General features: G+C 45.6%; 1 protein-coding gene across 1 annotated transcript in view; it reads right to left on the bottom strand.

Annotated features, from left to right (window-relative positions):
• abca5 (ATP-binding cassette, sub-family A (ABC1), member 5) overlaps positions 1–23923 on the bottom strand; it is a 35391-nt gene that overhangs the window by 6955 nt on the left and 4513 nt on the right. The window contains exons 3-30 of the mRNA XM_080789518.1: positions 22024–22213; positions 21605–21778; positions 21127–21224; positions 20084–20310; positions 19313–19454; positions 17466–17654; positions 16740–16887; positions 16474–16654; positions 15963–16021; positions 14958–15244; positions 14420–14539; positions 14045–14186; positions 13723–13813; positions 13299–13438; positions 12113–12232; positions 9342–9558; positions 8198–8370; positions 7151–7278; positions 5281–5418; positions 5035–5148; positions 4272–4442; positions 3593–3706; positions 2832–2969; positions 2219–2287; positions 1997–2088; positions 1426–1549; positions 436–553; positions 257–348 (exon numbers count right to left, since the gene is read on the bottom strand). Coding sequence (XP_080645644.1) covers positions 257–348; positions 436–553; positions 1426–1549; positions 1997–2088; positions 2219–2287; positions 2832–2969; positions 3593–3706; positions 4272–4442; positions 5035–5148; positions 5281–5418; positions 7151–7278; positions 8198–8370; positions 9342–9558; positions 12113–12232; positions 13299–13438; positions 13723–13813; positions 14045–14186; positions 14420–14539; positions 14958–15244; positions 15963–16021; positions 16474–16654; positions 16740–16887; positions 17466–17654; positions 19313–19454; positions 20084–20310; positions 21127–21224; positions 21605–21778; positions 22024–22213 — 3996 coding nt within the window. The remainder of the gene's footprint in view (positions 1–256; positions 349–435; positions 554–1425; positions 1550–1996; positions 2089–2218; positions 2288–2831; positions 2970–3592; positions 3707–4271; positions 4443–5034; positions 5149–5280; positions 5419–7150; positions 7279–8197; positions 8371–9341; positions 9559–12112; positions 12233–13298; positions 13439–13722; positions 13814–14044; positions 14187–14419; positions 14540–14957; positions 15245–15962; positions 16022–16473; positions 16655–16739; positions 16888–17465; positions 17655–19312; positions 19455–20083; positions 20311–21126; positions 21225–21604; positions 21779–22023; positions 22214–23923) is intronic.

Here is a 23923-nt window from a genome sequence, read left to right as displayed (position 1 = left end):
TTCAACTCTGTACTGTACTAGTCACCCATCTGCACCTAGTGGGGAGGGAGGGAGGGTTCATCATTTCAACTCTGTACTGTACTAGTCACCCATCTGCACCTAGTGGGGAGGGAGGGAGGGTTCATCATTTCAACTCTGTACTGTACTAGTCACCCATCTGCACCTAGTGGGGAGGGAGGTTCATCGAGCTTGTAGATCTGCTATTGTTTGAAAAATCGTGAAAATGGAGCGCAAATCTTTGAAAAGACAACATTACCTGACCAGCCGTAGGGTCTGTGTCACCAGCCAACATGTGCATAACGGTGCTCTTCCCCGCTCCGTTTGGCCCCAGCAAACCAAGAACTTCACCTGAAGGAACATCAGGGACAACATTTGTGAATCAGGAATTGTGAAATATGCGCAACATGTCTGTCTATCAGTGTCCTCTGAACGTACCTTTGCGAACACAGAAAGAGATATTTTTCGTGGCCACTTTCCTCCTCTTGGTCAAAGAAAATCCTTCCCTCCTGCCCTTGTACTGCTTCCTCAAGTTGCTCACAACCACCACGGGTTTCTGAGAAAAGGCGATATATTAGATTACATGAATTAGATTAGATTGTAGGATAAAGCACAGCCTGCACACTGTAATGCCGCTTTAGAGTTGAAAAGGTCTAGTGTCAGAAGTGGTCGGATCAATCGAGTGCATGGGCATGTAGTGAGAAACATTAAGATCGGTACACTTTCTCACAGTAACTGACTGCTTGTCTTGAGTGCACAAGCCGTATGAAATTGAGAAACTCACTGGAACGCAGTGATTTAACTTCATTCAAATATCACTTTTTTTTTTTTTGATAATCTATCTACTATAGAGTGTGCTGACCATATAAAGGAGTTCATACCTGTCCCCAGTGAGCCCCTGGGGTCAAAAGCCCTAGTTTCAGTTTTGGTGGCGGGTGGCAAAGCCTTCATCCAATCAGGATGAGAGGGGCCTTCCTCCAATCATGATCGAGTGGGGGCGGGACTTGGTGCTCATGCTGTTGGCCTGTTGCACTTCCCCCTATGTGCACATTTTGTTACCGGGGCGGACCGGGTGGTTTTCCAAATCACCCAAATCCCTGCTCCTTTAACCACATTAACCGTTATTTTATACTTTAGCTATTGAAAAATACAAGCTCATGGCGCTGCATCGAGTGCCACACTATGAGCTTGTAGATCTACTTTATTTTATTTTATCGTGAAAATGTGGTGCAAATCTTTGAATGTATATTCTTCCACAGCGAACGTGTTTAACTCAAAAATGTATTCTGGGAGGTCCCTGGAACAACATATTTTGAGATGGGGGTCGGCGGCCAAACACAGATATTATTTGGGAACCACTGATGTAGAAAGGACTTCTACATCTACATAGGACTTTCAGAAAACTGTCATTTGCCAAGCACGACTTACCTCCTCACAGCACTGACAGGTGATGGCCTCCCTGACCCTGGCCTTCTCCATCTGTACATCCTCATCCTCCTTCAAGCCATCCTCTGGGTTCCTCTCCACTTTGGTCTTCCCCTTCGATGAGATCCTTCAAAAAAGAATCACACATGTGTGAAGTGAGTGAGTGAGAGTGGGCGCTCTTGTCATACATCATCATACATCACATTCCGTGCTCAGCCAATCATATCATCCCAAATGTCATTCGGCCAATCACTTTTTGGCGTCTTCTCTTTTCTGCCCTCACCTTTATCCTCAATATGTACTTTGCTCAGCCAATCAAATGGCATGCTATGGGGTGATCAGCCAATCATCAGCCAATGTTTGTGTTCACACATACAGACAAAGCACCTGGGGGGTTAGCACCCCTCAAAAAGGGAAATAAGCATTCAAATCAATTCACTCTAATTTGGTTTATAGTTATTTTATTCTTAATAAATTGCTTTTGTCAGGCTGTGAAGTCATTAATTATTGGTAAATAAACAGCCATTTAAAGTACATTGATAAATGTATTAAGATTATTATAGTACAGAATCACCTGCAGAACTGGTCGTTCTTCATGGTCCTTCCTCCATAGCGGATCTCCAGCCAGCGAAGCAGGAACAGCAGCAGGATGCACTGAAGATAGGGCTACACACACACACGCACACGCACACGCGCACGCACACACACACGCACACACACACACACACACACAGTCTCAACGTGTCCTTCTACAGCACGTGTTGTCAATGTTTTGATGTAGTGTCCTAGTACGTACGGCCACGACAGCGATGAGCAGGTTCTTCCACAGGAAGTTCTCTTCGTAGAGTGACGGCAGGAAGGTAGCCTGGAGGAGAAAGACAAACGTCACAGAGGGTCTGTAGTACAGTCTGGGAATGTATCTCTCCAACTCACACACACACACACACACACACACACACACACACACACACACACACACACACACAACAGTTTGGGGGACCACCGGAAATCGACTCTGTCCTTTATTTCTAAGCGCTACATTATGCGTTTGGCAGATTTGCACTTGGCCACACTGATTTTCCTATCAGTATCGGCTATCGGATAAATAGTTATTTTAAACATCGGTATCGGCCAAGAATCTGTGCTATTTTCACTACTCCTTGTATAACAAAGTACTGACTATAAGGTGCAGTGTGCTGAATACACTGTAGAACGGTGCAGGAGGGACTGAGAGGCGGGCCTACCTTGGTGATGAATACACAGTAGAACGGTGCAGGAGGGACTGAGAGGCGGGCCTACCTTGGTGATGAATACACTGTAGAACGGTGCAGGAGGGACTGAGAGGCGGGCCTACCTTGGTGATGAATACACTGTAGAACGGTGCAGGAGGGACTGAGAGGCGGGCCTACCTTGGTGATGCAGTTGAGGCAGCCCATGAGAGGATACAGAGGGTTGAAGAAACACAGCGCGTTGTGCAGGTTCCGCGTCAGGCTCGGGTTGTCGTTGACAAACGACAGCTGGACCAGGGAAGCAGACACTACACACACCTTTAAAAGAACAGGTTGGACAACACATTCATTAATGACAGCTGGACCAGGGAAGCAGACACTACACACACCTTTAAAAGAACAGGTTGGACAACACATTCATTAATGACAGCTGGACCAGGGAAGCAGACACTACACACACCTTTAAAAGGACAGGACGGACAACACATTCATTAATGACAGCTGGACCAGGGAAGCAGATACTACACTACACACACCTTTAACCCATTTTGGGGCGGGAACCCCTTTTGGTGTTAGCATTATGTTATGCTTTAGCTATTGAAAAATAGCAGATCTACAAGCTCATAGCGCGCCACCGAGTGGTGCTCTACAAGCTTGTAGGTCTGCTATTAAAAAAAAAAAGAAGAACGACTGACATAGAAACATAGCTTTTTTTAGAAAACTGTCATTTTCAAACAGACATTTTTAGAATCTGATCTCAGGTCAAAATGGGTTAAAAGAACATGACGGACAACACATTCATTAATGACAGCTGGACCAGGGAAGCAGACACTACACTACGCACACCTAAAACATCGGAAATTATTCAGTGGATTGTCACCCAGTGTATGTATTTTTTACAATATTTCTGAACGTTTCCGTGTCATAAATTGCAGTCTCACCATCATGGAGACCACTGAGAAGAAGTCCCTGTTGCTCTGGACGCGGGCGAAGCCAAACGAGACCACGTAGGTGAAGAGGATCATAGCCGGACCGAAGCCCACCGTGCACAACACCTGGGGGAGGAGGAGGAGGGGGAGGGGGAACGGCAATATCACGACAATGCACCCATCAATGAGTGTCTCACGTCAGTCTTGGCGTTTTGCTCGGCGAGTTTAGTTACTCATTGCCTAACTGGCGGCTGAAAGCTACCAGGCATGAGCATGAGCCTCACTTTTTTTGTTAACACACGTAATTCATCACAGTCAAGATGTCTAATAATAACCCTGGGGGCTGCTCAATCCATCGTTTATATTCTCCCTTGATGTCTAAACAATACACACATTTCTGCATCTGTAGCTTCTTTCTTATACCAATAGGTTTGGCACTTTTACTCATGTAAAATTTGAATTCCGGACTTTATCTCGCTAATAACCCTTGAGGCTGCTCAATCCATTGTTTATATTCTCCCTTGATGTCTAAACAATACACACATTTCTGCATATGTAGCTTCTTTATTATACCAATAGGTTTGGCACTTTTACTCATTCCGGCCTTTGTCTTGTTAAGTTAAGTTATTTCTACATTGCAGTATCGTTTGGTCAGTGCTTTACCCCCGCCACTAGGTGCTGCTATACTAACCACAGCGGTGAGGTTGCTGGAGGTGAGCAGGCTGCCCGTATGGAAGCAGAAGAGGATGACGGTCATGGCGGACAGGATGAGGTAATAGAAGGGGATGTCCACCGCCGCCTGGCCACACCAGTAGGCTGACGGCACCATGCCAGAGATGCGCAGCGTGGAGCGACACTTGATCTACAAACACAACAAGGTTAAGGTCACTGACCACGCCGGACGGCTGAGGGCACCGTGGACGCGTTAAGGGTCCACCTGGATTCATTTTACGCTCTCAAGAGTTAAGGGCCACTTCACTCATTTTGCAATCAGAGCTTATTTTAATGATGTTTAGGACACAAGAAAAACTTTCCTGGGGTTTTTATGTGTGTAATATATTTATCATGACGCCATGTTCATGACCAAACACCCGTCATGAAAATGTCACACCCCGATGCAGCCTCCCCTCTCTCCACAAGGAGGGGAAGTGCACTAAAGCATGATGGGCATTGTAGGAATTCAGCAATCCAGTCAAAGACTTCCATTGTTTTTGGGTACAAATTTCAGATTATGCTACCGTTATCTACTAGTACAAATACTATTAACATTGAGTGACTGCAGTTTCTTCCAGCGGTGAAATGTCCCTTTAAAGATCTATAGGGGTCCATTTGGTTACCAACTCTCCATAATTTAGCTGGGGACCACCTGGAACTCCCTCAAGGACCACTGGTTGAAAACCACTGTACTAGCCCCAATGAAAGGAACAAAGTGTTTAACTTGATCATGAACGTACCTCTCTGTCCCGGGTGTGGTCCATGGCAAAGTAGGCTGGCATTCCAGCCGCCAGCATGCCAAGTATGATGGCCTCGATGTACACCAGGGCGTAGGACGTGGCTTCTGGGATTTGCTGGAGAATTAATCATTTCCATAACACATCACGCGTTGAACCAAGGTCTGCATACTGTAAGTAACACAAGTTAATCTGACATTTGATAGAACATGATGTGTCTTAGTTAATACTGTGTGTGGGAATGCTCACATAGTCAAAAGGCTTGGTCCAGGTTCGGATCTTCCCGGTGCCGTTGAGGCCTCGCAGGAGAGCGTTGCTGAGGACATTGACCGCCATCGGCAGTGAGTGTACCGTGGTGCTGTTGAACGCCACACTGTACCGGAAACCCTGTTGAAAGGTAGTAAAAAGGTTTTAGGTTTTTTTCCGTTTTATATAAATGTATGCATCATCATACAGTGTCACACAAAAGTATTGAAGATCTACAGTGCATTGCGACGTGTTGTGACCCCTTTTGGTGATTTTACCCTTCAGGACAGGAACCCCTTTTGGTGTTTTTACCCTTCAGAACGGGAACCCCTTTTGGGGTTTTTACCCTTCAGAACGGGAACCCCTTTTGGTGATTTTACCCTTCAGGACAGGAACCCCTTTTGGTGTTTTTACCCTTCAGAACGGGAACCCCTTTTGGTGATTTTACCCTTCAGGACAGGAACCCCTTTTGGTGTTTTTACCCTTCAGGACAGGAACCCCTTTTGGTGATTTTACCCTTCAGGACAGGAACCCCTTTTGGTGTTTTTACCCTTCAGGACAGGAACCCCTTTTTGTGTATTTACCCTTCAGAACGGGAACCCCTTTTTGTGTATTTACCCTTCAGAACGGGAACCCCTTTTTGTGTATTTACCCTTCAGAACGGGAACCCCTTTTGGTGTTTTTTACCCTTCAGAACGGGAACCCCTTTTGGTGATTGTTGCAGTATATAGCAACAAAACATTTTTGAATAATTATTTGAAGTGTTTCCGAAAACGTAGGTCAGTATTTAGAAGGCGTTTTTAGAATCGTCCTCAGTCCTAAATGCGTTTACATTTGAAAAAGGAACGGTTTTGGACATACAAGTTTTCGACCCGACGGCAACGAAAATAGGGCACCACCAGTGCCCATTCTGCATGCCAGGACAATGATCACAAGTGTCCTTTTAAAGAATTTAACGTCTGGCTTTCAAAAGACCTCTTAGTAGCCCTCAGAGGGAGTGCACTCTATGTTTACATAAATGGAAATGCAACGAGGAAAGATGTCAGTCCATGACTAAGGTTAGATCTCTGATAACATAAAAAGTCTCGTCTTCAAGAGACAAGAAAGTGGCCACCCACACACACACACACACACACACACACACACACACACACACACACTGATACAGCCAAAGTGCCAATCATTTATTTTAGGACGCAGAGAGAATAAACGAACCAACGCTTCGGCAGACAACTGCCTTCTTCAGGGTGATCCCTGATAACAGCCAGGGGATGGCATGGCGTTTACATTCTTATAGCATCAAATAAACTGTGTGTATCAATCTAGGGCTGTCACGATTATGCCATTTTACGAAATGATGGCAATTAACGATTTAATTGTGCTTTTTGGCATTCAACATTGGAACGTTATGAATACAAACCTAATTTATGTTTGCCTGTTAGGCTTCTTTTCTATTAAAAATGTTCACGGCAAATAACCTAAATATACAAAGAAATTACCCTAACCCATAATTTCTAATTTTATACTACAAAAGTACAAATAGCCGATCTTACAAGCTTTGACAGACAAGCTTCGACAAAACCTCACTTCTGTTGTAAGCTTGTTGATCTGCTATTTCTGCAATGTTTTTGGAAAATGTATGAAAGGTTTGACAAGAAAACGATTATGCAAAATTATGTTTCTATGTCAGTGGTTCTCAAACTATTTCATGTCAAGGACCCCCAGAATTATATGTAATTATGTTGTTCCAGGGACCCCCCCAGAAGCAAAGATTTGAGTTAAAAAAATTCGCTCTGAAAGAATAATATATTCCAAATTCGCGACACATTTTCACGAAAAAAACAAACATCCCACCCAAAATGTGTTATATTACCTTGCTGGATCCCGTCACGTTGAGGGCAGCGCTGTGAGGAGCCGCTGCCATGTAGTCCACCTGCTTCATCATCTCCACCAGGATGTCCTGAGACTCCAGGTTGTGGACCAGGTCAGAGATATCCGAGCCTGTCGTTGAGAAATGACAGTTACACTTATCTGTACACTGTAGCTTCACAGAAGAAAAAACAATAAAAATGGGCTACCGAATTAAGGAGATTGAAAAAAAGAAAAGACCTTTGTCAGAGAAGGGAACAAAACTAAATATTTATAAGTCATGATTATCCATTCATCAGCAAAGTTTTAGTCCAGGCTCAATTATATGCAGATATATGAAGTCTAAGATGCCACCAGGCTTCAGCTAATCTTCTTCATATGTTTTGGTCTTTCGGTCATCCATATTTGATACTATTTCAGATGTATTACAGTTGCCTCCTTATTTGGTGTTCTTCCTGAAACCATCCCCCTGCCTAAATATCAATCAGATCTCGTCGCTCGACTCTTCTGGCAAGACGTCTTATTCTGATCCACTGGGGGGAAAAAAACATACTCTCCGTCAAATTCACGTTGGATCTCCGGATATTATACTTTTAAAAATTGGAAAAAATATATACTCTGCATGGTTCCATTTCCAAATTCAGTAAAGTATGGCAGCCTTTTCTATCAAAGTATGACCGCCTTACACTCGTACCCCCAACTGAACCTGAATAGCAGTTACCTGACTAGCCTGCCTGTCTTGCCTGGATGATGTTTGTGACCATGAACTGATTTGTATATTGTATATTTTTTAGTTTTTGTTACACTGTTTACCTTTCTTGTTGTTTGTTTCTGCAAATCTTTAAAATCTAATAAACAGAACGTTAAAAAAAAGAGAGATATTTATTTGAAGAACCACAACAGAAAATTCAAGGTATAGAATCCTTACCAAGGTATTAGTCAATACAAAGGCAAAGGATTCATATTGATCATTTGATAGCATAGCACGGTCAAATGATTCTAGAAAAAAAGGATTAAAGGGTGGGTGGGGTAAACTAAATGTTAGCCTAACCTGAGGAGTTGCAAACCAGTAAGCTGGTGGAGTACTTCCTGGGCGCCCCCTGGTGGCGTTTGAGGAGGTAGACATTGGGCAGGAACTGTCTGTCCGGGGAGTGGATCTGGATGTTGCCCGTGGCCAGAGACAGGACCAGCACAGCGGCCACAAACACCACCAACAACGCCAGCCTGGGACAGAGGGACAACATTAACACACAAACACCACCAACAACGCCAGGCTGGGACAGAGGGACAACATTAACACACTAACACCACCAACAACGCCAGCCTGGGACAGAGGGACAACATTAACACACTAACACCACCAACAATGCCAGCCTGGGACAGAGGGACAACATTAACACACTAACACCACCAACAACGCCAGCCTGGGACAGAGGGACAACATTAACACACTAACACCACCAACACCCCCAGCCTGGGACAGAGGGACAACATTAACACACTAACACCACCAACACCCCCAGCCTGGGACAGAGGGACAACATTAACACACAAACACCACCAACAACGCCAGCCTGGGACAGAGGGACAACATTAACACACAAACACCACCAACAACGCCAGCCTGGGACAGAGGGACAACATTAAACACACTAACACCACCAACGTGAAGGGGGGAGAGATTTGAGGCCACTTTCCTCTCGGTCCTGGACTATGGTGACATTATGTATAGGTCTGCTGCTCCATCCCTTTAAAGCGTCATTTAAAGCGCCTAGATACTGTCTACCACTCTGCCTTAAGGTGGACTACTGGTGATAGTTACGGTACCCACCACTGTGCACTTGTGGACTGAGAGACCTTTGCTGTGCCCGAAAATGCTTTGGCAATGTCTCGGGACCCCCGCCCCGCCCCCTCCCGACCCCCAATATAAATTGACTGCTACAATAACCTTGATAATAGAGACAATACACCATAAATAAATACTGAAACCAGATATACCGTAATCATTTAGGAAGGTGTATGCATGTACTAAGTGTACTGTAAACTCTTCATTTCCATTTTCCAGCCATTCAGTTGGAAAAAAAAAAGTTTGTTTCTTTTTTTTCCTTTTTTTTCTTTGGAGACCCCCCAAAATAATTTGGCGACGAAGGTTTTCGTCTCCTTGCGCATGTGGAGCCAGATTCAGAGTCACTCACGTGTAGACGAAGGCCTTCCTCTCCCGTCGCATGTTGAGCATGTGGAGCCAGGCCACGGTGCTGAACTGCTGCCTCCACAGCGCGTGGCCCGACGCCGCGTCCGGCGCCCGGCCGTCCGAGAACGCCAACAGCCGCTGGTCCGTGTCGTCCGTGGAGATGGAGGACGCGTCGCACTCCAGCTCCTCCACCTGCTGCTCCTGGTTGAACACGCTGTAGTCTGAGACACAGACAGACAATATGAACAAGCTGTAGTCTGAGACACAGACAATATGAACACGCTGTGTTCGAGTGATTCCAGAACAGGTTGAAATTATCTATGAAGTTTTGAGCAGCGCAGAAGGAGAGAAGCCAGGTATTGAGGTTTACTGAAACTACCCATTTGGCCAGGACAAATGGATTGATTTACCACAACTGCTGGTCATATCGATCAAGCGTTTGAAGTGGATTTTCAAAAGCTCTGAGTGGCTTGTACCCAGATGGTGGGAGAGAGGACTATGTCTGGAAACTTTTCAATGATGTCAGGGACCGTGGAACCAGGATGAACAATACATCATATGAAAGTTTACATTATGTAGTTTCATAATATGTAAAAAAAATAAAAATGAAAATGAAAAATGACCATGCCCCCCTTGTTTGTCAAACCACTGTACTCGGTCACATACATACATACAAAAAAAAGGAAAAACAATAGTTTTAATAGTTTATTTACACTTCGTTAATGTTTCTTTATAACTTTATGTAGGTTTAAAAACAAACAAATCTGGGAAATTCCATAAATAATTAAAAAATATATTTAATAAGCTAATATCGCAACGCACGGTTCCACAGTAGAATACAGACAGACGTCATGGACTGTGCTTGGGTGATCTGTGGATTATGAATCTGGGCCAATTTCCCACCTGATGTTGTGTGGGAGTCCAGACTGCTCCAGACCGTACTGAATAAATGCTAGCTTGGAGAGCGTCTTGAGAGTAGGATTCAAGTCTAGGATGTACAGTTCATTGGAATATAATGACACGAGAATGACACGAGCTCCCACCATGCAATAGCACATCTCGTACATCTTAGATGGGCCTTCCCCTTTGGTCCCAACCTTCTTCCAGGAGAAGGTCTCTGGGTTGAATTTCCACGCACCACTGTAGCCACCAACTATGTACAGCTCTCCATTGTAGACAAAGTGAATTGAATGTTCTTCTAGAAGAGGCAGTGCAGGAAGAACTCTCAGCCAGCAGTTTGTCTCTGTGTCAAACATTTGGATGATGTTTTCAAGCATGTTTTCCCACGGGTTCCACACACGCCCAGATACAAACATCTTTGTCCCAATTATGGTGGTTTTACAGTGACTCATCTTCAATGGAGTTCCAGTTTCAATGGGGTTAATTAAAGTCCAGACCATCGTGGTGGTGTCCAACTTGTGCATGGCATTAGTCCATCTAGTCCATCCATAGATAAACATTACCTTCTCCAAGACACAGGCTGAGTGGCCGCACGTCCCCTCTGGAACAGTCCCAGAGGCCCTGGGTTGAAACCATCTGTGGGTGTCGACATCAAATGCATGGAGAATGTTGTGGCACACACCCCAGAGGTAAACGACATCTTCTATCAGAACAGCTGACGTGTCGTACAAATTTCCTCCACCCGTTGTCACGGAAGGCAGCATCCTCCAGCGCAATGACACTGTGTTAAAGACATGTGCACATAACATGTGCACATGTCGTATATTATACTCTATTATACGACTCTCAAACGTTTTCGTAAAGCAGTACACCTTGTATCCAACTGCTACCGCAGCAGTTATGCGCAGTTTTTCTCCACTCAAGTTCAGCGTCCAGCAGAACATTTCTCACACCGTATTTTAAGCCTTTCTCCGTAATAGACAAGTAGAGTCCCAATTGTGTGCTCTGCTGCTTATGTTGGTTTGGTGGCACAGATACCTCCCAAAGTCTGACAAATCCACACAGCTGATGAGTTGGGTTTGGCCAATCAGGGAACGGTTGTTGTGGTGAATTGATGGACAGTGCAGTCACACTCCAGGCAAGTTCTGGTTCATGGCAGACGGTCCGGTTCAGTGGTGTCTGACACTACTCTTCAGAAGTACTTCAAGCAGACAGAATTGTTGTTATAAAGTTTCACAGTGACATTTTGGTTTAGTCAACCTTTTATTTTAAGGGATACATCTTTGTGATGACGTTGTGATGTCGTCACATGACATGATGATGTCATTACGTAGAATCACCCAATTACGTTGCTCCAACTGAATGCCGTCTGGGATGTCAAGATGTCAAAATAAAGTAACCTTGAAATTTGGATACAGTAGTGTCCAGGGGTGCACTTGTACATCAAACTGCCTTTGACCATACATTAACGGACCAAGCAGTCCAGAAGGGACTTGGCCCCAGTTTTCTTCTTCCCCTTCTGCCAAAAATAGCAGTTCTGGCTGAGCCAAACGGTGAAGACGCGAAGCCCATGACAATTGACCAAATGGTGGCGCTATAGCACTCAATTGAAAATGCAAACTTTGAACGCGCATAGCTCATGGACCGTTTGACCGTCGGCAATGAAACTTTGATACACATATGCGTCTCCTCATGCCGAACAACTTTCGTGCCTGTTGGGGCCTACGTGGAATGATGCAAGTTGGAAATGAATGCCCCACCAAGTTATAACCCTATACTGCACCATATCTCTTTGCATCCTTCTTCAGCGAACATTCTCCCCCTCCAGTTATACACTGATTGGGCATGCGTCTTGGAAGCATTGTTCTCACTCACCAGCTTGGTCTACTTCAGCCTCAGCTTCCAGACGTAGGAACACGTCCTCCAGAGTGGTCATAGAGACGCCATAGTTGGTAATACCCAGATCTGGCCTGCAGTCCAGCTCAGAGAACAGACCTGAAGCAAGGGGACATATTAAATGTGATGACTCAATGACTTAGTACTCGGTATGAGGTGAGGTGAAATAATTAGTTTCAAGAGGTTATGGTCACCATAAGGGTGAGGTTTAGCATAATATCAGTTATAAGGTTATTTATCCATCATATGTAAATGTTCCCTACATCGTGGGAGGGAAGCTCCCTCCCCAGAAATACACGAGAGTTGTTGTGTGACTAGTAAGGCTTGTAGAGAGATGACTTCTGCACACCCGGTAGGCAGGCTTGAAGCCTGAGGAAGTTCGCAAGACCGAAACGTTTGCTCTCTGCTCTTTAAAAATAAATGCTCTTGAACCTGGCAAGTGGCGGTGTGCGGGTGTCCCTTCTTTCTCCTACGTTGTGTGGCTAAGGCTGAAAGTATCACCAGGGACCTTCACCACCCCAGCCACGGCCTGTTCAATCTGCTGAAAGTATCACCAGGGACCTTCACCACCCCAGCCACGGCCTATTCAATCTGCTGAAAGTATCACCAGGGACCTTCACCAGCCCAGCCACGGCCTGTTCGCGCCCACAGCCAGGGAAGCGTTACCAGAGCATCGGGACAGACTCTTGAACAGTTCTTACATGTCATCAATTAGACTGCTGCACAAGAGCCAAGTCTGGTGACAGTGCACAGACTGAATTTGTGTTTTAATAGGCACTCCTATTCATGATGACCTATCTATTTATTATGCACCCACAATTATATCATGTAGATTAATCATATTATGCTCTTCTCTTAACCTTTTTAACTGTAGTGATGAGCCTGTATCATCAAGTTTTACATCCGCCTTACTTGAACTGTGATGTGACAATGAATTTTGATCGATTGATGATTGACTTCAAAATGCTTTGCTGTCCTCGCCTAAACTATTTGACACTCATTGTATTATGCAACATGGCAAATACCTCTCATCTGGCACTCTGGCATTATAAAACAAATTCCAAGTTACATCTAAGGCACTCATTTCTGGTCTTAGTACCGTCCGCTACAGCCATACAGACCACAATTACTTTGCTGTGATTGTGTGGCATTCCTGTGATCTGACCTGCAAAGGTGTCCATGCTTTCAAAAGGCAGAGTAAACGTAAGCTCTGCCTCCTGTTGCCTGGACAGGTGGGCCTTGGGAACGTGCTCCTTGACCAGTGATGTGACCGTGTCTGCCTCACATCCCTCTTTGACAGACATTCTAGATTCAGGAGAAAGAAGAAAGTATAGTACATCAAATAGGCATGCAAACACTGTTTATTTTATTCTCTGTAATATTAAGATTCCCTCAACTTCATCTGATAAAGATCATATAATTAAAATCAACCACTTAAGCCCCATATTTATACTTTGTCATATGATGAATAGTGAAAATAGCTTATTTTTGCAACACTTTCGCATATAATGACATCATGCCCAGAGGCCAAAACAGGGACGCCAGTTTGGAAATACCACATTTTAACAAGGTATTAATGATCTACTTGCCTGAGGTGATATCCCACGCCACACTTGGTCTTGAGATACAGGGATGAGCCAACACACTTCAGCTGACCTTGAGAGATCACAGCTTTGCGATCTAGACCGAAATGTACCAGAGTCAGTGGTTTAAAAGGTCACTGTGTGTGTATAGTTGACCAAAGTCAATAATATTAAGGGTTTTTTGCTGTATGGACGGTGATATCATTTCTGGTGGTCCTTGATGTGAATTTGTGAAATAGTTTGAGAACCACTGATAAATAAACGTGGTCCTCAGGTCTCAATGGGTTGACATGAAGAGGGACATACTGTACATACTGTACATACGTACCAGCCAGAATGTCAGCCTCGTCCATGTAGTGAGTGCTCAGAACGATGACCCTGCCCGCCGCCCTGCGACTCCTCAGCAGAGACCAGACCTGGTGTCTGGAGCAGGGGTCCATGCCCGCCGTGGGCTCGTCCAGGAGCAGGATCTAAGGCACAGCACACACACACGCCCGCACACACACACACACACACACACACACACACACACACACACACACACACACACACACACACACGCACGCACACACACACAGACACGTTAGTATTAACCTTCTTGACACACGCTAATACATTACGAGGCAACTCCATGGGACTTCTACAGCCCAAGATGACTCCTACTGTATGATGCACAGAGACACGGTCCGCTCCCTCCCGTTACCTTAGGATCTCCTAAAATGGCGATTCCCACAGAAAGCTTCCTCTTCTGACCTCCACTCAGGTTCTTGGCCTGAGCGTGCATGATCTTCTCCAAGTCCAGATCCTTCAAGACTTTGTTCACCTAAAAGATGGAGAAAATAAAACCCCACACAGTGAGCCACTGATCCATCATGGTGAATATCCTGTGTAATGTGCTGTTAAGACCAGAGGCAGATTTTAAAAAGAAAATAAGAAAAAAGTCTTCTGAAAAAACGATGTTTCTATAATCAGTGGTTCTCAAACTTTTTCATGTCAAGGACCCTCACAATTATATATGTAATTGTGAAAATATTTGTTCTGGAACAAAATATTTTGAGATGGGGGGGTCTGCGGCCAAATAAATTCTGGGGGTCCTTGACATGAAAAAGTTTTGAGAACCACTGATAAATAAATGTGGTCCTCAGGTCTATATTATAGGACCGTTTTTCAGAAAACTGTGACCTAGAAGACATTTTGTAGAACCTGGCCTCAGCTCTCAACGGGGGCTTAAGTATACGAACCTCGCCGTCGATGTCCGCCGGCAGTATCCCTTTGATGGCGGCGAATATCCTCAGGTGCTCCTGGACGGTGAGCACGTCGAAGATGATGTTGAACTGCGGGCAGACGCCCACCAGCTGCTTCATCTCCTGGCCGTCCGCCAGCTCCGCCACGGGCGTGCCGTAGATGGTGGCCGAGCCGTCGGTGGGCGGGCAGATGCCGCACAGGATGTTCATCAGGGTGGACTTGCCGGCGCCGCTGTGGCCCAGCAGCGCCGTGATCTGGCCCTCGTAGATGTCAAAGGTCAGGCCTGAGAGGGCAGCGGACGGTGGGTCCGTCAGAGAGGGGAGCGAACGGGGAGGATGCATCTCTCTCTCTCTCTCTCTCTCTAGATCAGTGGTTCCCAAACTTTTTCATGTCAAGGACCCCCAAATAGACACTAATTAATTAGCCCGCAAACGTTTTGGGGGAGAAAGCCAACCAATCAGCACCCATTATGGCTGCCTCACTTGAAACAGCACTGTACTCACATGATACACTGACCAAATTAACTACTGACTGATTATAAGTTAATAATAATAATAGGTTCTCCAATGACTGAAAAGTATGAGGGAAACATTGTATTGTATCAATACTAGCATTTTAACGTTCAACACCACAACTCGCTCGCTTTGGCTCGCTCGGTGGCGTCTCTCGTGGCTCAAGTCACAGTGTAAAACTATAGGGCGAATGTCCCTCCCTTCGTGGGAAATCCCTCCCTTCGTGGGGGAGAAAACTGTGTCACTATTGGTTACATCTCAGGGAGGTTCTAAGCCACAGAGTGACACATCTCCACCTTGGCTCTAAGATCAATAAGGAACTGGGCTGATGAACAAAAGTGCAACTCTATTTACTGCATGAACTCGATTGAGGCGTCCTCCTCTAAGAACTCATTGATTTGTTGTTATATCACCGCTTACGTGCAATTTGAGAAAGCACTACCTGAACTGAACAACCATTCAATAGAACGTGCAGTGCACAGGCCTCACCTCTCAGAGCCTCCACCATGCTGTCTTTCTCTTTGTAGACCTTACGGATGTTGTTGATGCTGACGGAGGGAGAGGGAGAGTAAACAACAGTGAACAGGGTCTGCAATATGGCTGCAGACAGAGCTTCTGCTGGTCAAGGCTAATGTAATGAAAGAGTTAACGAAACTGTGGCTGCAGACAGAGCTTCTGCTGGTCAAGGAGGCTAATGTGATGTGACGAGTGGAACTGGACTGGGCTGCACTTCTATCAGGTTGACACTTGACACTTTAACGCATCTGTGTCACCTTAGCTTTTAACCACACATTAGCTGTTGAAAAATAGCAGATATACAAGCTCATATAGCTCGGCACTGAGTGCCACGCTATGAGCTTGTAGATCTGCGATTTTTGAAAAATCTTGAAAACGTGAGCAAATCTTTGAACATATATTCTTTCACAACAAACGATTAATATTTACAGATTAAAAGTCTGGACGAGTCATTTGTCATTTGTGTGTAAAAGCAGGTATTCACCGGATAGCTTCTTTCCCTCTGAACTCTGGTGAGATGGGCTCGACAGACTCGTCTCCTCCCGGGTTAGTGCCGTTCATCTCTGCGTCGTACACCGAGCTCACTTCCACATAGCGCTTACTGCGTTTGGACCAATAGGACGGCTTCAGGAAGTACAGCGGAGACCGCCTCATCCCAAACTCACCTGAAGAGTGAAAAAAGATTTTAAAATGTGATTCAAAATACATTTCAATGGCTTTATGAAAGCTTGTGCATGCAGGCGTGCGTACCCGGCAGCACCTGGTCCAGGTACACAGCCAGCAGCAGGTACAGAACAGAGTCTAACACCAACATGAACAGAGGGACGTAGAGGGGATGAGGTCCGTTGGTCAGGCTGGAGAACACAGCGCCATCTCCCTGCGCCTCCAGGTACACCACCTAATGACCACACACACACACAACACACACACACACACACACACACACACACACACACACACACAGCTGTGAACAAGCACCATGGTCCAAGACGGGGGTAGAGTAGCCGGTAGAGCAGCCGAATGGGAACCGTGATGTTCCCGGTTCGATACTGGGCTCCCCCAGAGTTAGTGTCGAAGTGTCCTTGAGCAAAGACGCTGAACTCCTAATTGCTCCTGATGTGCAGATTGGTGCCTGGCATTGTTTCCTCCGCCATTGGTGTATGAATGTGTGTGTGAATGCAATGTTGTACAATCTATATAAATGCACCATTTACCAAGAAGAGATGTAAAGGCTGTTTGCAAGGGGTACAAACAAGGGACACACGTTAAATACTGACTGAATAAACACGTGCCTGGATTTCAATGAATAAAAACATCTTCAAGGCCACAGCAAGGCAAACAGTAAAACATTGTGTGTTTTGTTATTTCTAACGCCTCTGCGTGTCCAACGGTGAAGACAAACTGTGTGTGTGTGTGTGTGTGTGTGTGTGTGTGTGCGCGTGCATGCGATCCGTGCGTGTGTGCATGCGTGCGTACCTGGGCGATGCCGATGGAGAAGGCGCTGGGAGACAGCAGGCAGAGCAGCCAGACGGCAGGCTGTGGGAAGTCTCTCATCAGCACGGTGAACAGAGACAGACATCCAAACACCACCGTCAACATGGAGCCCACCGTGCTGGCAAACTTTGGCTTCTTAAACAGAGGCGTCAGCATGAAGGAGAAGAAGATCTGTGGGCCGAGAGAGCACAGATAACCAAACACACTTTAATATAGAAAGACTTATGCCATGTTAACATCACCTTTTAAACTAGTTCAAATAGCCTCACTCTTAGCCATAATTGATAAATTAGCACATATAAATTAGATTCCACATAGGCCAGGGCACTTCAAACCTGGCCTGTGGTATTGGCATATCAATTGTAGTCCAAGGGCTGCATAGTACTGGCCTTGCACTCCAAGAGTGTACAAATGTGGTCAAATCGTCCCAGGTCCAAATGGTTTCTCAGGTAAATTAAAAGGTAAAAGCTGCCAATGTTCAACCTAAATAAAATATCCCATTGTTCTGATTTCTGAAGTGAGGAGATCAGTGATAGTTTGTCAAAAAATACTAGTACAGAATATTGTGGATTAAATGTATTTCTCCACAAAATGATGATGTAGTGAAATGTGTGAAACTACACGTCTCACGTCACTGAGCGTACGCTAGTACTGATCAATCGTTGGTATTGATCTCCTCACACGTCTTAGCGACACCATTGAGGTTTTCCTTTAATCCCGAGGATTGTATTGTGAATCAAGTTCTATCAACTCATTGAACTTTCTGCTACAAAACCCCATCCGATTAGAACAATCTTCGCTCGCTTTGTCACTTTAGGACATCCATACATTCACACCTTGACTCACCGGGTACAGGCTTTAGTTCCGACATGCTATTGGGCCTACAGTCATTATACCGACAACACAACACAACACAACACAACATAATAACCGCAAGCACAGGAGCAGCGCATGTTCGACCGCATGTCCGACCGCATGTCCGACCATTGCTTCCGCATGTCGGACTCGCATTTGGTGTGTCGGATCTGCGTGTGCCTTGCCTTGTTGGACTTGTTTATGCTTCTAAACTGAAAGTAGCAGTAATGACATACACACTGATGTATTTGCACTGTCTGTTTAACAGCTGATGATGTGGTGGCTGGTGGGGTGGCTGGAAGAGGGTGAGCAAGCCATCTGTGTATATGTACACAATACCCATGTATGTTTCTGTATCTGTGTACGTACATGTTTCTATGTATCTTGTTCATGTTTTATGGGTCCCCCTTGAAAATGACATGCTGGAGGGCACGGTGGCACAGTCCGTAGTGCTATCGCCTCACAGCTAGAAGGTCCTGGGTTCGATTCCCGCTGGGGACGCTGTGGGCGCTGGGGGCGTGTTGCCTCCTCCTCGTCATCAGTGCCCATACCCGAGGTGGGGTTGGCGAAAGGGCCTTTCTGTGTGGAGTTTGCATGTTCCCCCTGTATCCCCTAGGGTAGGTAACCTCACAAAAACATGCAGTAATCCTGGTCTCTAAAACCCCCTGGCCATCCGGGGCGCCTGAGGGAGGGGAAAGGAACTGGTCGGAATAACGTGTTCTTTCCACGCGCTACGTCTGGCCAGGGAAAAGAAGCAGCTTGGACTCGTCATGCATGGAAGGAGGCATGAGGTCAGTACGCTGTCCCCCCCAGGTTGGCAGAGGAAGTGTAGTGCCAAGGATTACATTAGATAATTGGCACTGGGTGAAAAGACTGGGTTGCAAAATCGTGTCATAAAAATGATATATATATATATTAAAAAAAAGACATGCTGCACCTCAAGGGGCTATCTCTTAATTAAAATCTATACTCACAGAGGAGATACCATAGAGAAAGATCAGGAAAAAGACGACGAAGAAGTCACTGTTGGGGAAGAGGGCGGTGTAGGTGGCTATGATGGACATCAGGACGGACATGGTGGTCACCAAGGCAGCATACAGCAGTCCCCATGACAACCTGTTTGGAGCACGCACGCACACAACGCACCAATTAGAGGCACCTAACAGAAAATCATGTCATCCTCACACTTTTTGGACATAAAAGTAGGGCTGTCACGACAAATTTTATTACAGATTATTGTCACGCAAATAATGGGGATTAATGATTTAATTGGGTTTTTTTGCGTTGAACATTGGAACGTCACCATTAGCAATCACAAATTGCACAGTGCAGATATGACAAATAACTTATAAATATACAAAGAAATAGCTGACACGGGGCCCGGGGGCACAGTCGGTAGTGCCGTCGCCTCATAGCTAGAAGGTCAGGTGAAAAGAAGCAGCTTGGACTCCTCATGCATAGAAGGAAGCATGAGGTCAGTCCGCTGCCCCCCCCCAGATTGGCAGAGGAAGTGTAGCATCCAGGATTACATTAGATAATTGACACTGGGTGAAAGAAATGGGTTGCAAAATCGTGGGATAAAAATTATAAAAAAAAGGAAAATAGCTTTTCATGTTTTTCCATAAAATCCCGATGAGCAGATTGGTGCCTTGCATGGATTCCTCAGCCATCGGTGTATGAATGTGTGTGTGAATATGGTGAATGTAATGCACAAAAGCGCTATATAAATGCACCCTTTTATTTACCAGAAGGAGGTGTCGTAGAGGCCCATCATGCTCATGGTGTCCTTGAGGCGGTGCTCCTTCTCGGCCGCCACGTTGACGATGAGGAAGGTGACGAAGGGCGTGAAGGCCAGGACCAGGTAGATGGAGATGAGGGCGTGGGGGAACTTCTGCACCTCCACGGAGCCCGGCTGGCCCATCATCACCACACGCAGGTCCATCTCGCTACGCACCGAACGCCTGGTCTGCATCTACACACACACACACACACACACACACACACACACACACACACACACACACACACACACACACACACACACACACACAATTACTCACCAGTGGCGACGAGATATTCCTGATTAGCTGGCCTCTAAGTAGGGCTGTCCCGATCACGTTTTTTGCTCCCGATCTGATTACTTGATTTTGAGCATCTAATCTGTTGATTCAGATTTTCCCCACCCGATATTTATGTACAATATCCATAATTACAGACAATATCCAGTCTAATAACATGATATGGATATAATATTGATACTAGGGATGTCCCGATAAAATCATGCATTTGAGCATGGGGCTAAATATGTATTTATTTACAAAGGGCAATTTATTTTTTAATTATTTATTATAGTCCTAATAGATCCCAGGAAATTACATCTGGCCACAGAAGATCGCAGGATCTACTGAATGTGAAGGAGGCCTACTGGGGGGAAGCCACACTGTGTGTCGTAGGCTCAATATGTCAGTTTGACACATTCAGTAGATCTCATGATCTTTTGTGGCCAGATGTAATTTCTTGGGGTCTAGTAGGACTATAGTAAATAATAAATAAATAAAATCCCTATACAATTTTGTAAAAAAGTACACATTTTGCCTCATGCTCGAATGCCCCTGCCCCCCTGTCAAAAACAGCTAAAATCCCTAAAACGAAAGAAAAGATAACACTCATCTTTTACTTTCTAAAACAACCTAAAACATGAAAAAAACTAAAGTTGTCCTTTAAATAACAGATGCAGGGAGACACCCGGACAGCAGGATCCTGCTGCCGTTTGTTTGGCCCATCTTACCTGGATGATGGCGGCGTCGATAAGAGACTGCAGGCGGATGAAGCCAGAGTACCAGTAATTGGCTGCTCTGCAGTTCACGGAGCTGGCGAAGCAGTTGGCTGAGGGGGAGGAAACACAGTGACCACTTCCATTACACTTCTGTTGTACCTCTCAACATTGGCTTACTTTAGTAACAAACCCTCAAAACGTACAAACAGTTGTTAGTACGTTTCTGTAATAACAACCCCGTCGGTATACGCCATCGGTTCTCAACCTGTGTTCTGAAAAATGAAACGCCATTATCACGTAGGCCTAGAAATAAGCGGTAAAATGAACAATGAAGAGGGCACTAAAACGACAATAAAAGCCAGCGTTATACCGATGGATTCGGTGTAGTCGCTGGGCAGGGGCAGCTGGTTGTAGGGGAAGGAAGCCTTACCGATAGACTCTGTGTAGTCGCTGGGCAGGGGCAGCTGGTTGTAGGGGAAGAAAGCCTTACCGATAGACTCCGTGTAGTCGCTGGGCAGGGGCAGCTGGTTGTAGGGGAAGCGCAGCCGGTAGGACGTGGCGGACGCGTCTAGGAAGACCACGCCCACGTAGCCCGACGGCTCGTACAGGCTGGCGTTCTCCAGGTCCTCCTCGCTGGAGAACATCTCCAGACGGTCTGTCATGTCTGGAGAAACACACAGAGGACAGCATGAGTACACACGGAGGACATATTCTCCACACGAGCACCCTTATCGCCCGTCTGATTGCATATGGTAGTTTCCTTTCATCTCTGCTGTGAGCTTGCACATCTGTCTATTTTTGAACAATCTTGAAAGTGTGAGAACTACTGATTTTGAAGGTAGTCGTAGAATCGACCTCGTGTCTTAAATGCCGGGTCCACGACGAACGGCGTGACACTTGTCTACTCACGCATCTCCTGGGCCACCTCCTCCATGATGTGGCTGGTGACGTTGGTGATGGGCGTGTAGCCCAGGCCTTTGAGGAAGTGGTAGTCGTCCCGCTCCAGCTCCAGGGTGCTGATGCCTCCGTAGTACACGTGAGGGTTCAGCGTGCTGATGAGGATCAGCAGGCCCAGCAGCAGCAGCGGCAGGATCAGCTCCTGGAGGACACACCACGGGAGGGAGACATGGAGGGCTGGTCACCGTTACACATTAATTGTCACACAAAGGATTCTGTTTTTGGCATTGAACAATGGAACATATTGATAAGGAATACATTTCTGTTTGCCTGGTAATCAGAAAGTAAATCGCTGCTTCTTCGCCTGGAAAGGACCCAGCTTAGGTGGTTCAGGCATAAAACCTCAAATTAATTCCCTTTTCATCTATGTCAGAGATGTAGCCTTGGCTCTTGGGAAGCAGCCAAGAAGGCCAGACTGTTTTAATGAATTGCATTTTTATAGCGCTTTTCCAAGTACTCAAATCGCTTTACAATGGTTCATTCATTCATACATTGGGAGGTGAAGAGGCGAACAGTCAACGCCAGCGTCCTCACTACCCACACCAATGGTGGCAAGCTTACACTGACCGACTCATTGGAGGCAATGTAGGGTTCAGTGTCTTGCCCAAGGACACTTCGACATGTGGAAGCCGCCCTATAATGCAGTGTTTTAGATTCACTGCATTATGCTGCCTTTAGTTTATCTGGTGTGCTACCACACAGAGCCTGAAAGGATTCCTGTACATTTCTATGCCATTCTACAATAACCATGGCCCTTGCTCAAGGACTTCCAACACAGCTGTCACCACCATTAAATCCCATGATAAATGACAGCCAACCAGTGCCTCCCCTTCGTAGGAGAAAGTGCCCATTGTCATGCCTACAAGATCTCTCTCGTATTGGATTCGTCGATGATTTCGGGTGTCCAAAACTGTTACTTTTCAGGATTCAAATTAAAAATTAGAAAAACTAGGAAAATGCATTGCTTGTAGATCAGCGATTTTTGCTACTTCTGTGCGACACTGTAGAGTGACGAAGTAGCTCTACAGCAAGGGGCTTCCCCCCCCTCCAGGAAATACATGAGAGACACTGGGTGGCTAAAGCGGAAAGCATCATCAGGGACATTCACCACCACCAGCCACAGCCTGTTCAAGCCGCTGCCGCACCCACGGCCAGGCAAGCGATTTAGGAGCATCGGGAGCTGTACTACGAGGCTCTTGAACAGCTTTTACTTGTCAGCAATCAGATTGCTGAACAAGAGCTAAGTTTTGTCGCACAGTCTGAACTGATTTGTGCTCAATAGGGACTTTTTGCTATAGCCTAGTCGTATACAATACATACATACCATGATGAACTTTATTTATTTTGCACTCACTTTGTTATGTTATGCACTTTATGTTCTTCTCTCTACCTTTAACTGCAATATGAGCCTTTAGGCACAACCAAGTTTTTTCACCCACCTTACTTGTAATGTGATGTGACAATAAAGATGGATTCTGATTCAGATTCTGTAGGGTATTCATTTAGAAATAAAATAAAGTATGACGTTTCTGCCCCACAGCAACGATATGCATCTCTTCTGCCAAATGCTCTCTGGCCTGTATAGAAAACACATTTTGTTTTCTCCTCCCGATACAGTCAAATCTAGTTTGAGCAAGAAACAAGGACACTGCTGTGCTCAGCTCTAGAGAAAGCAAATTAAAGTCATCAGCACTTAATTAATTACCCTATGTCACATTAAATAATGCAGAAGGAAACGGATGCGTTTCCTCAGCGTTTCTGAGACATAATATTGCCGTCAAGCAGAAATCTTGCATCTCTATATTTTTACTTTTTGGGTTCCTATACCCAGGCAGACGACCTCTCTCTCTAC

This window comes from Protomyctophum bolini (assembly GCF_963924005.1).
Source record: "Protomyctophum bolini genome assembly, chromosome: 18".
NCBI classification, from domain to species: domain Eukaryota; kingdom Metazoa; phylum Chordata; class Actinopteri; order Myctophiformes; family Myctophidae; genus Protomyctophum; species Protomyctophum bolini.
This window is presented reverse-complemented; position numbering and strand designations above follow the sequence as displayed.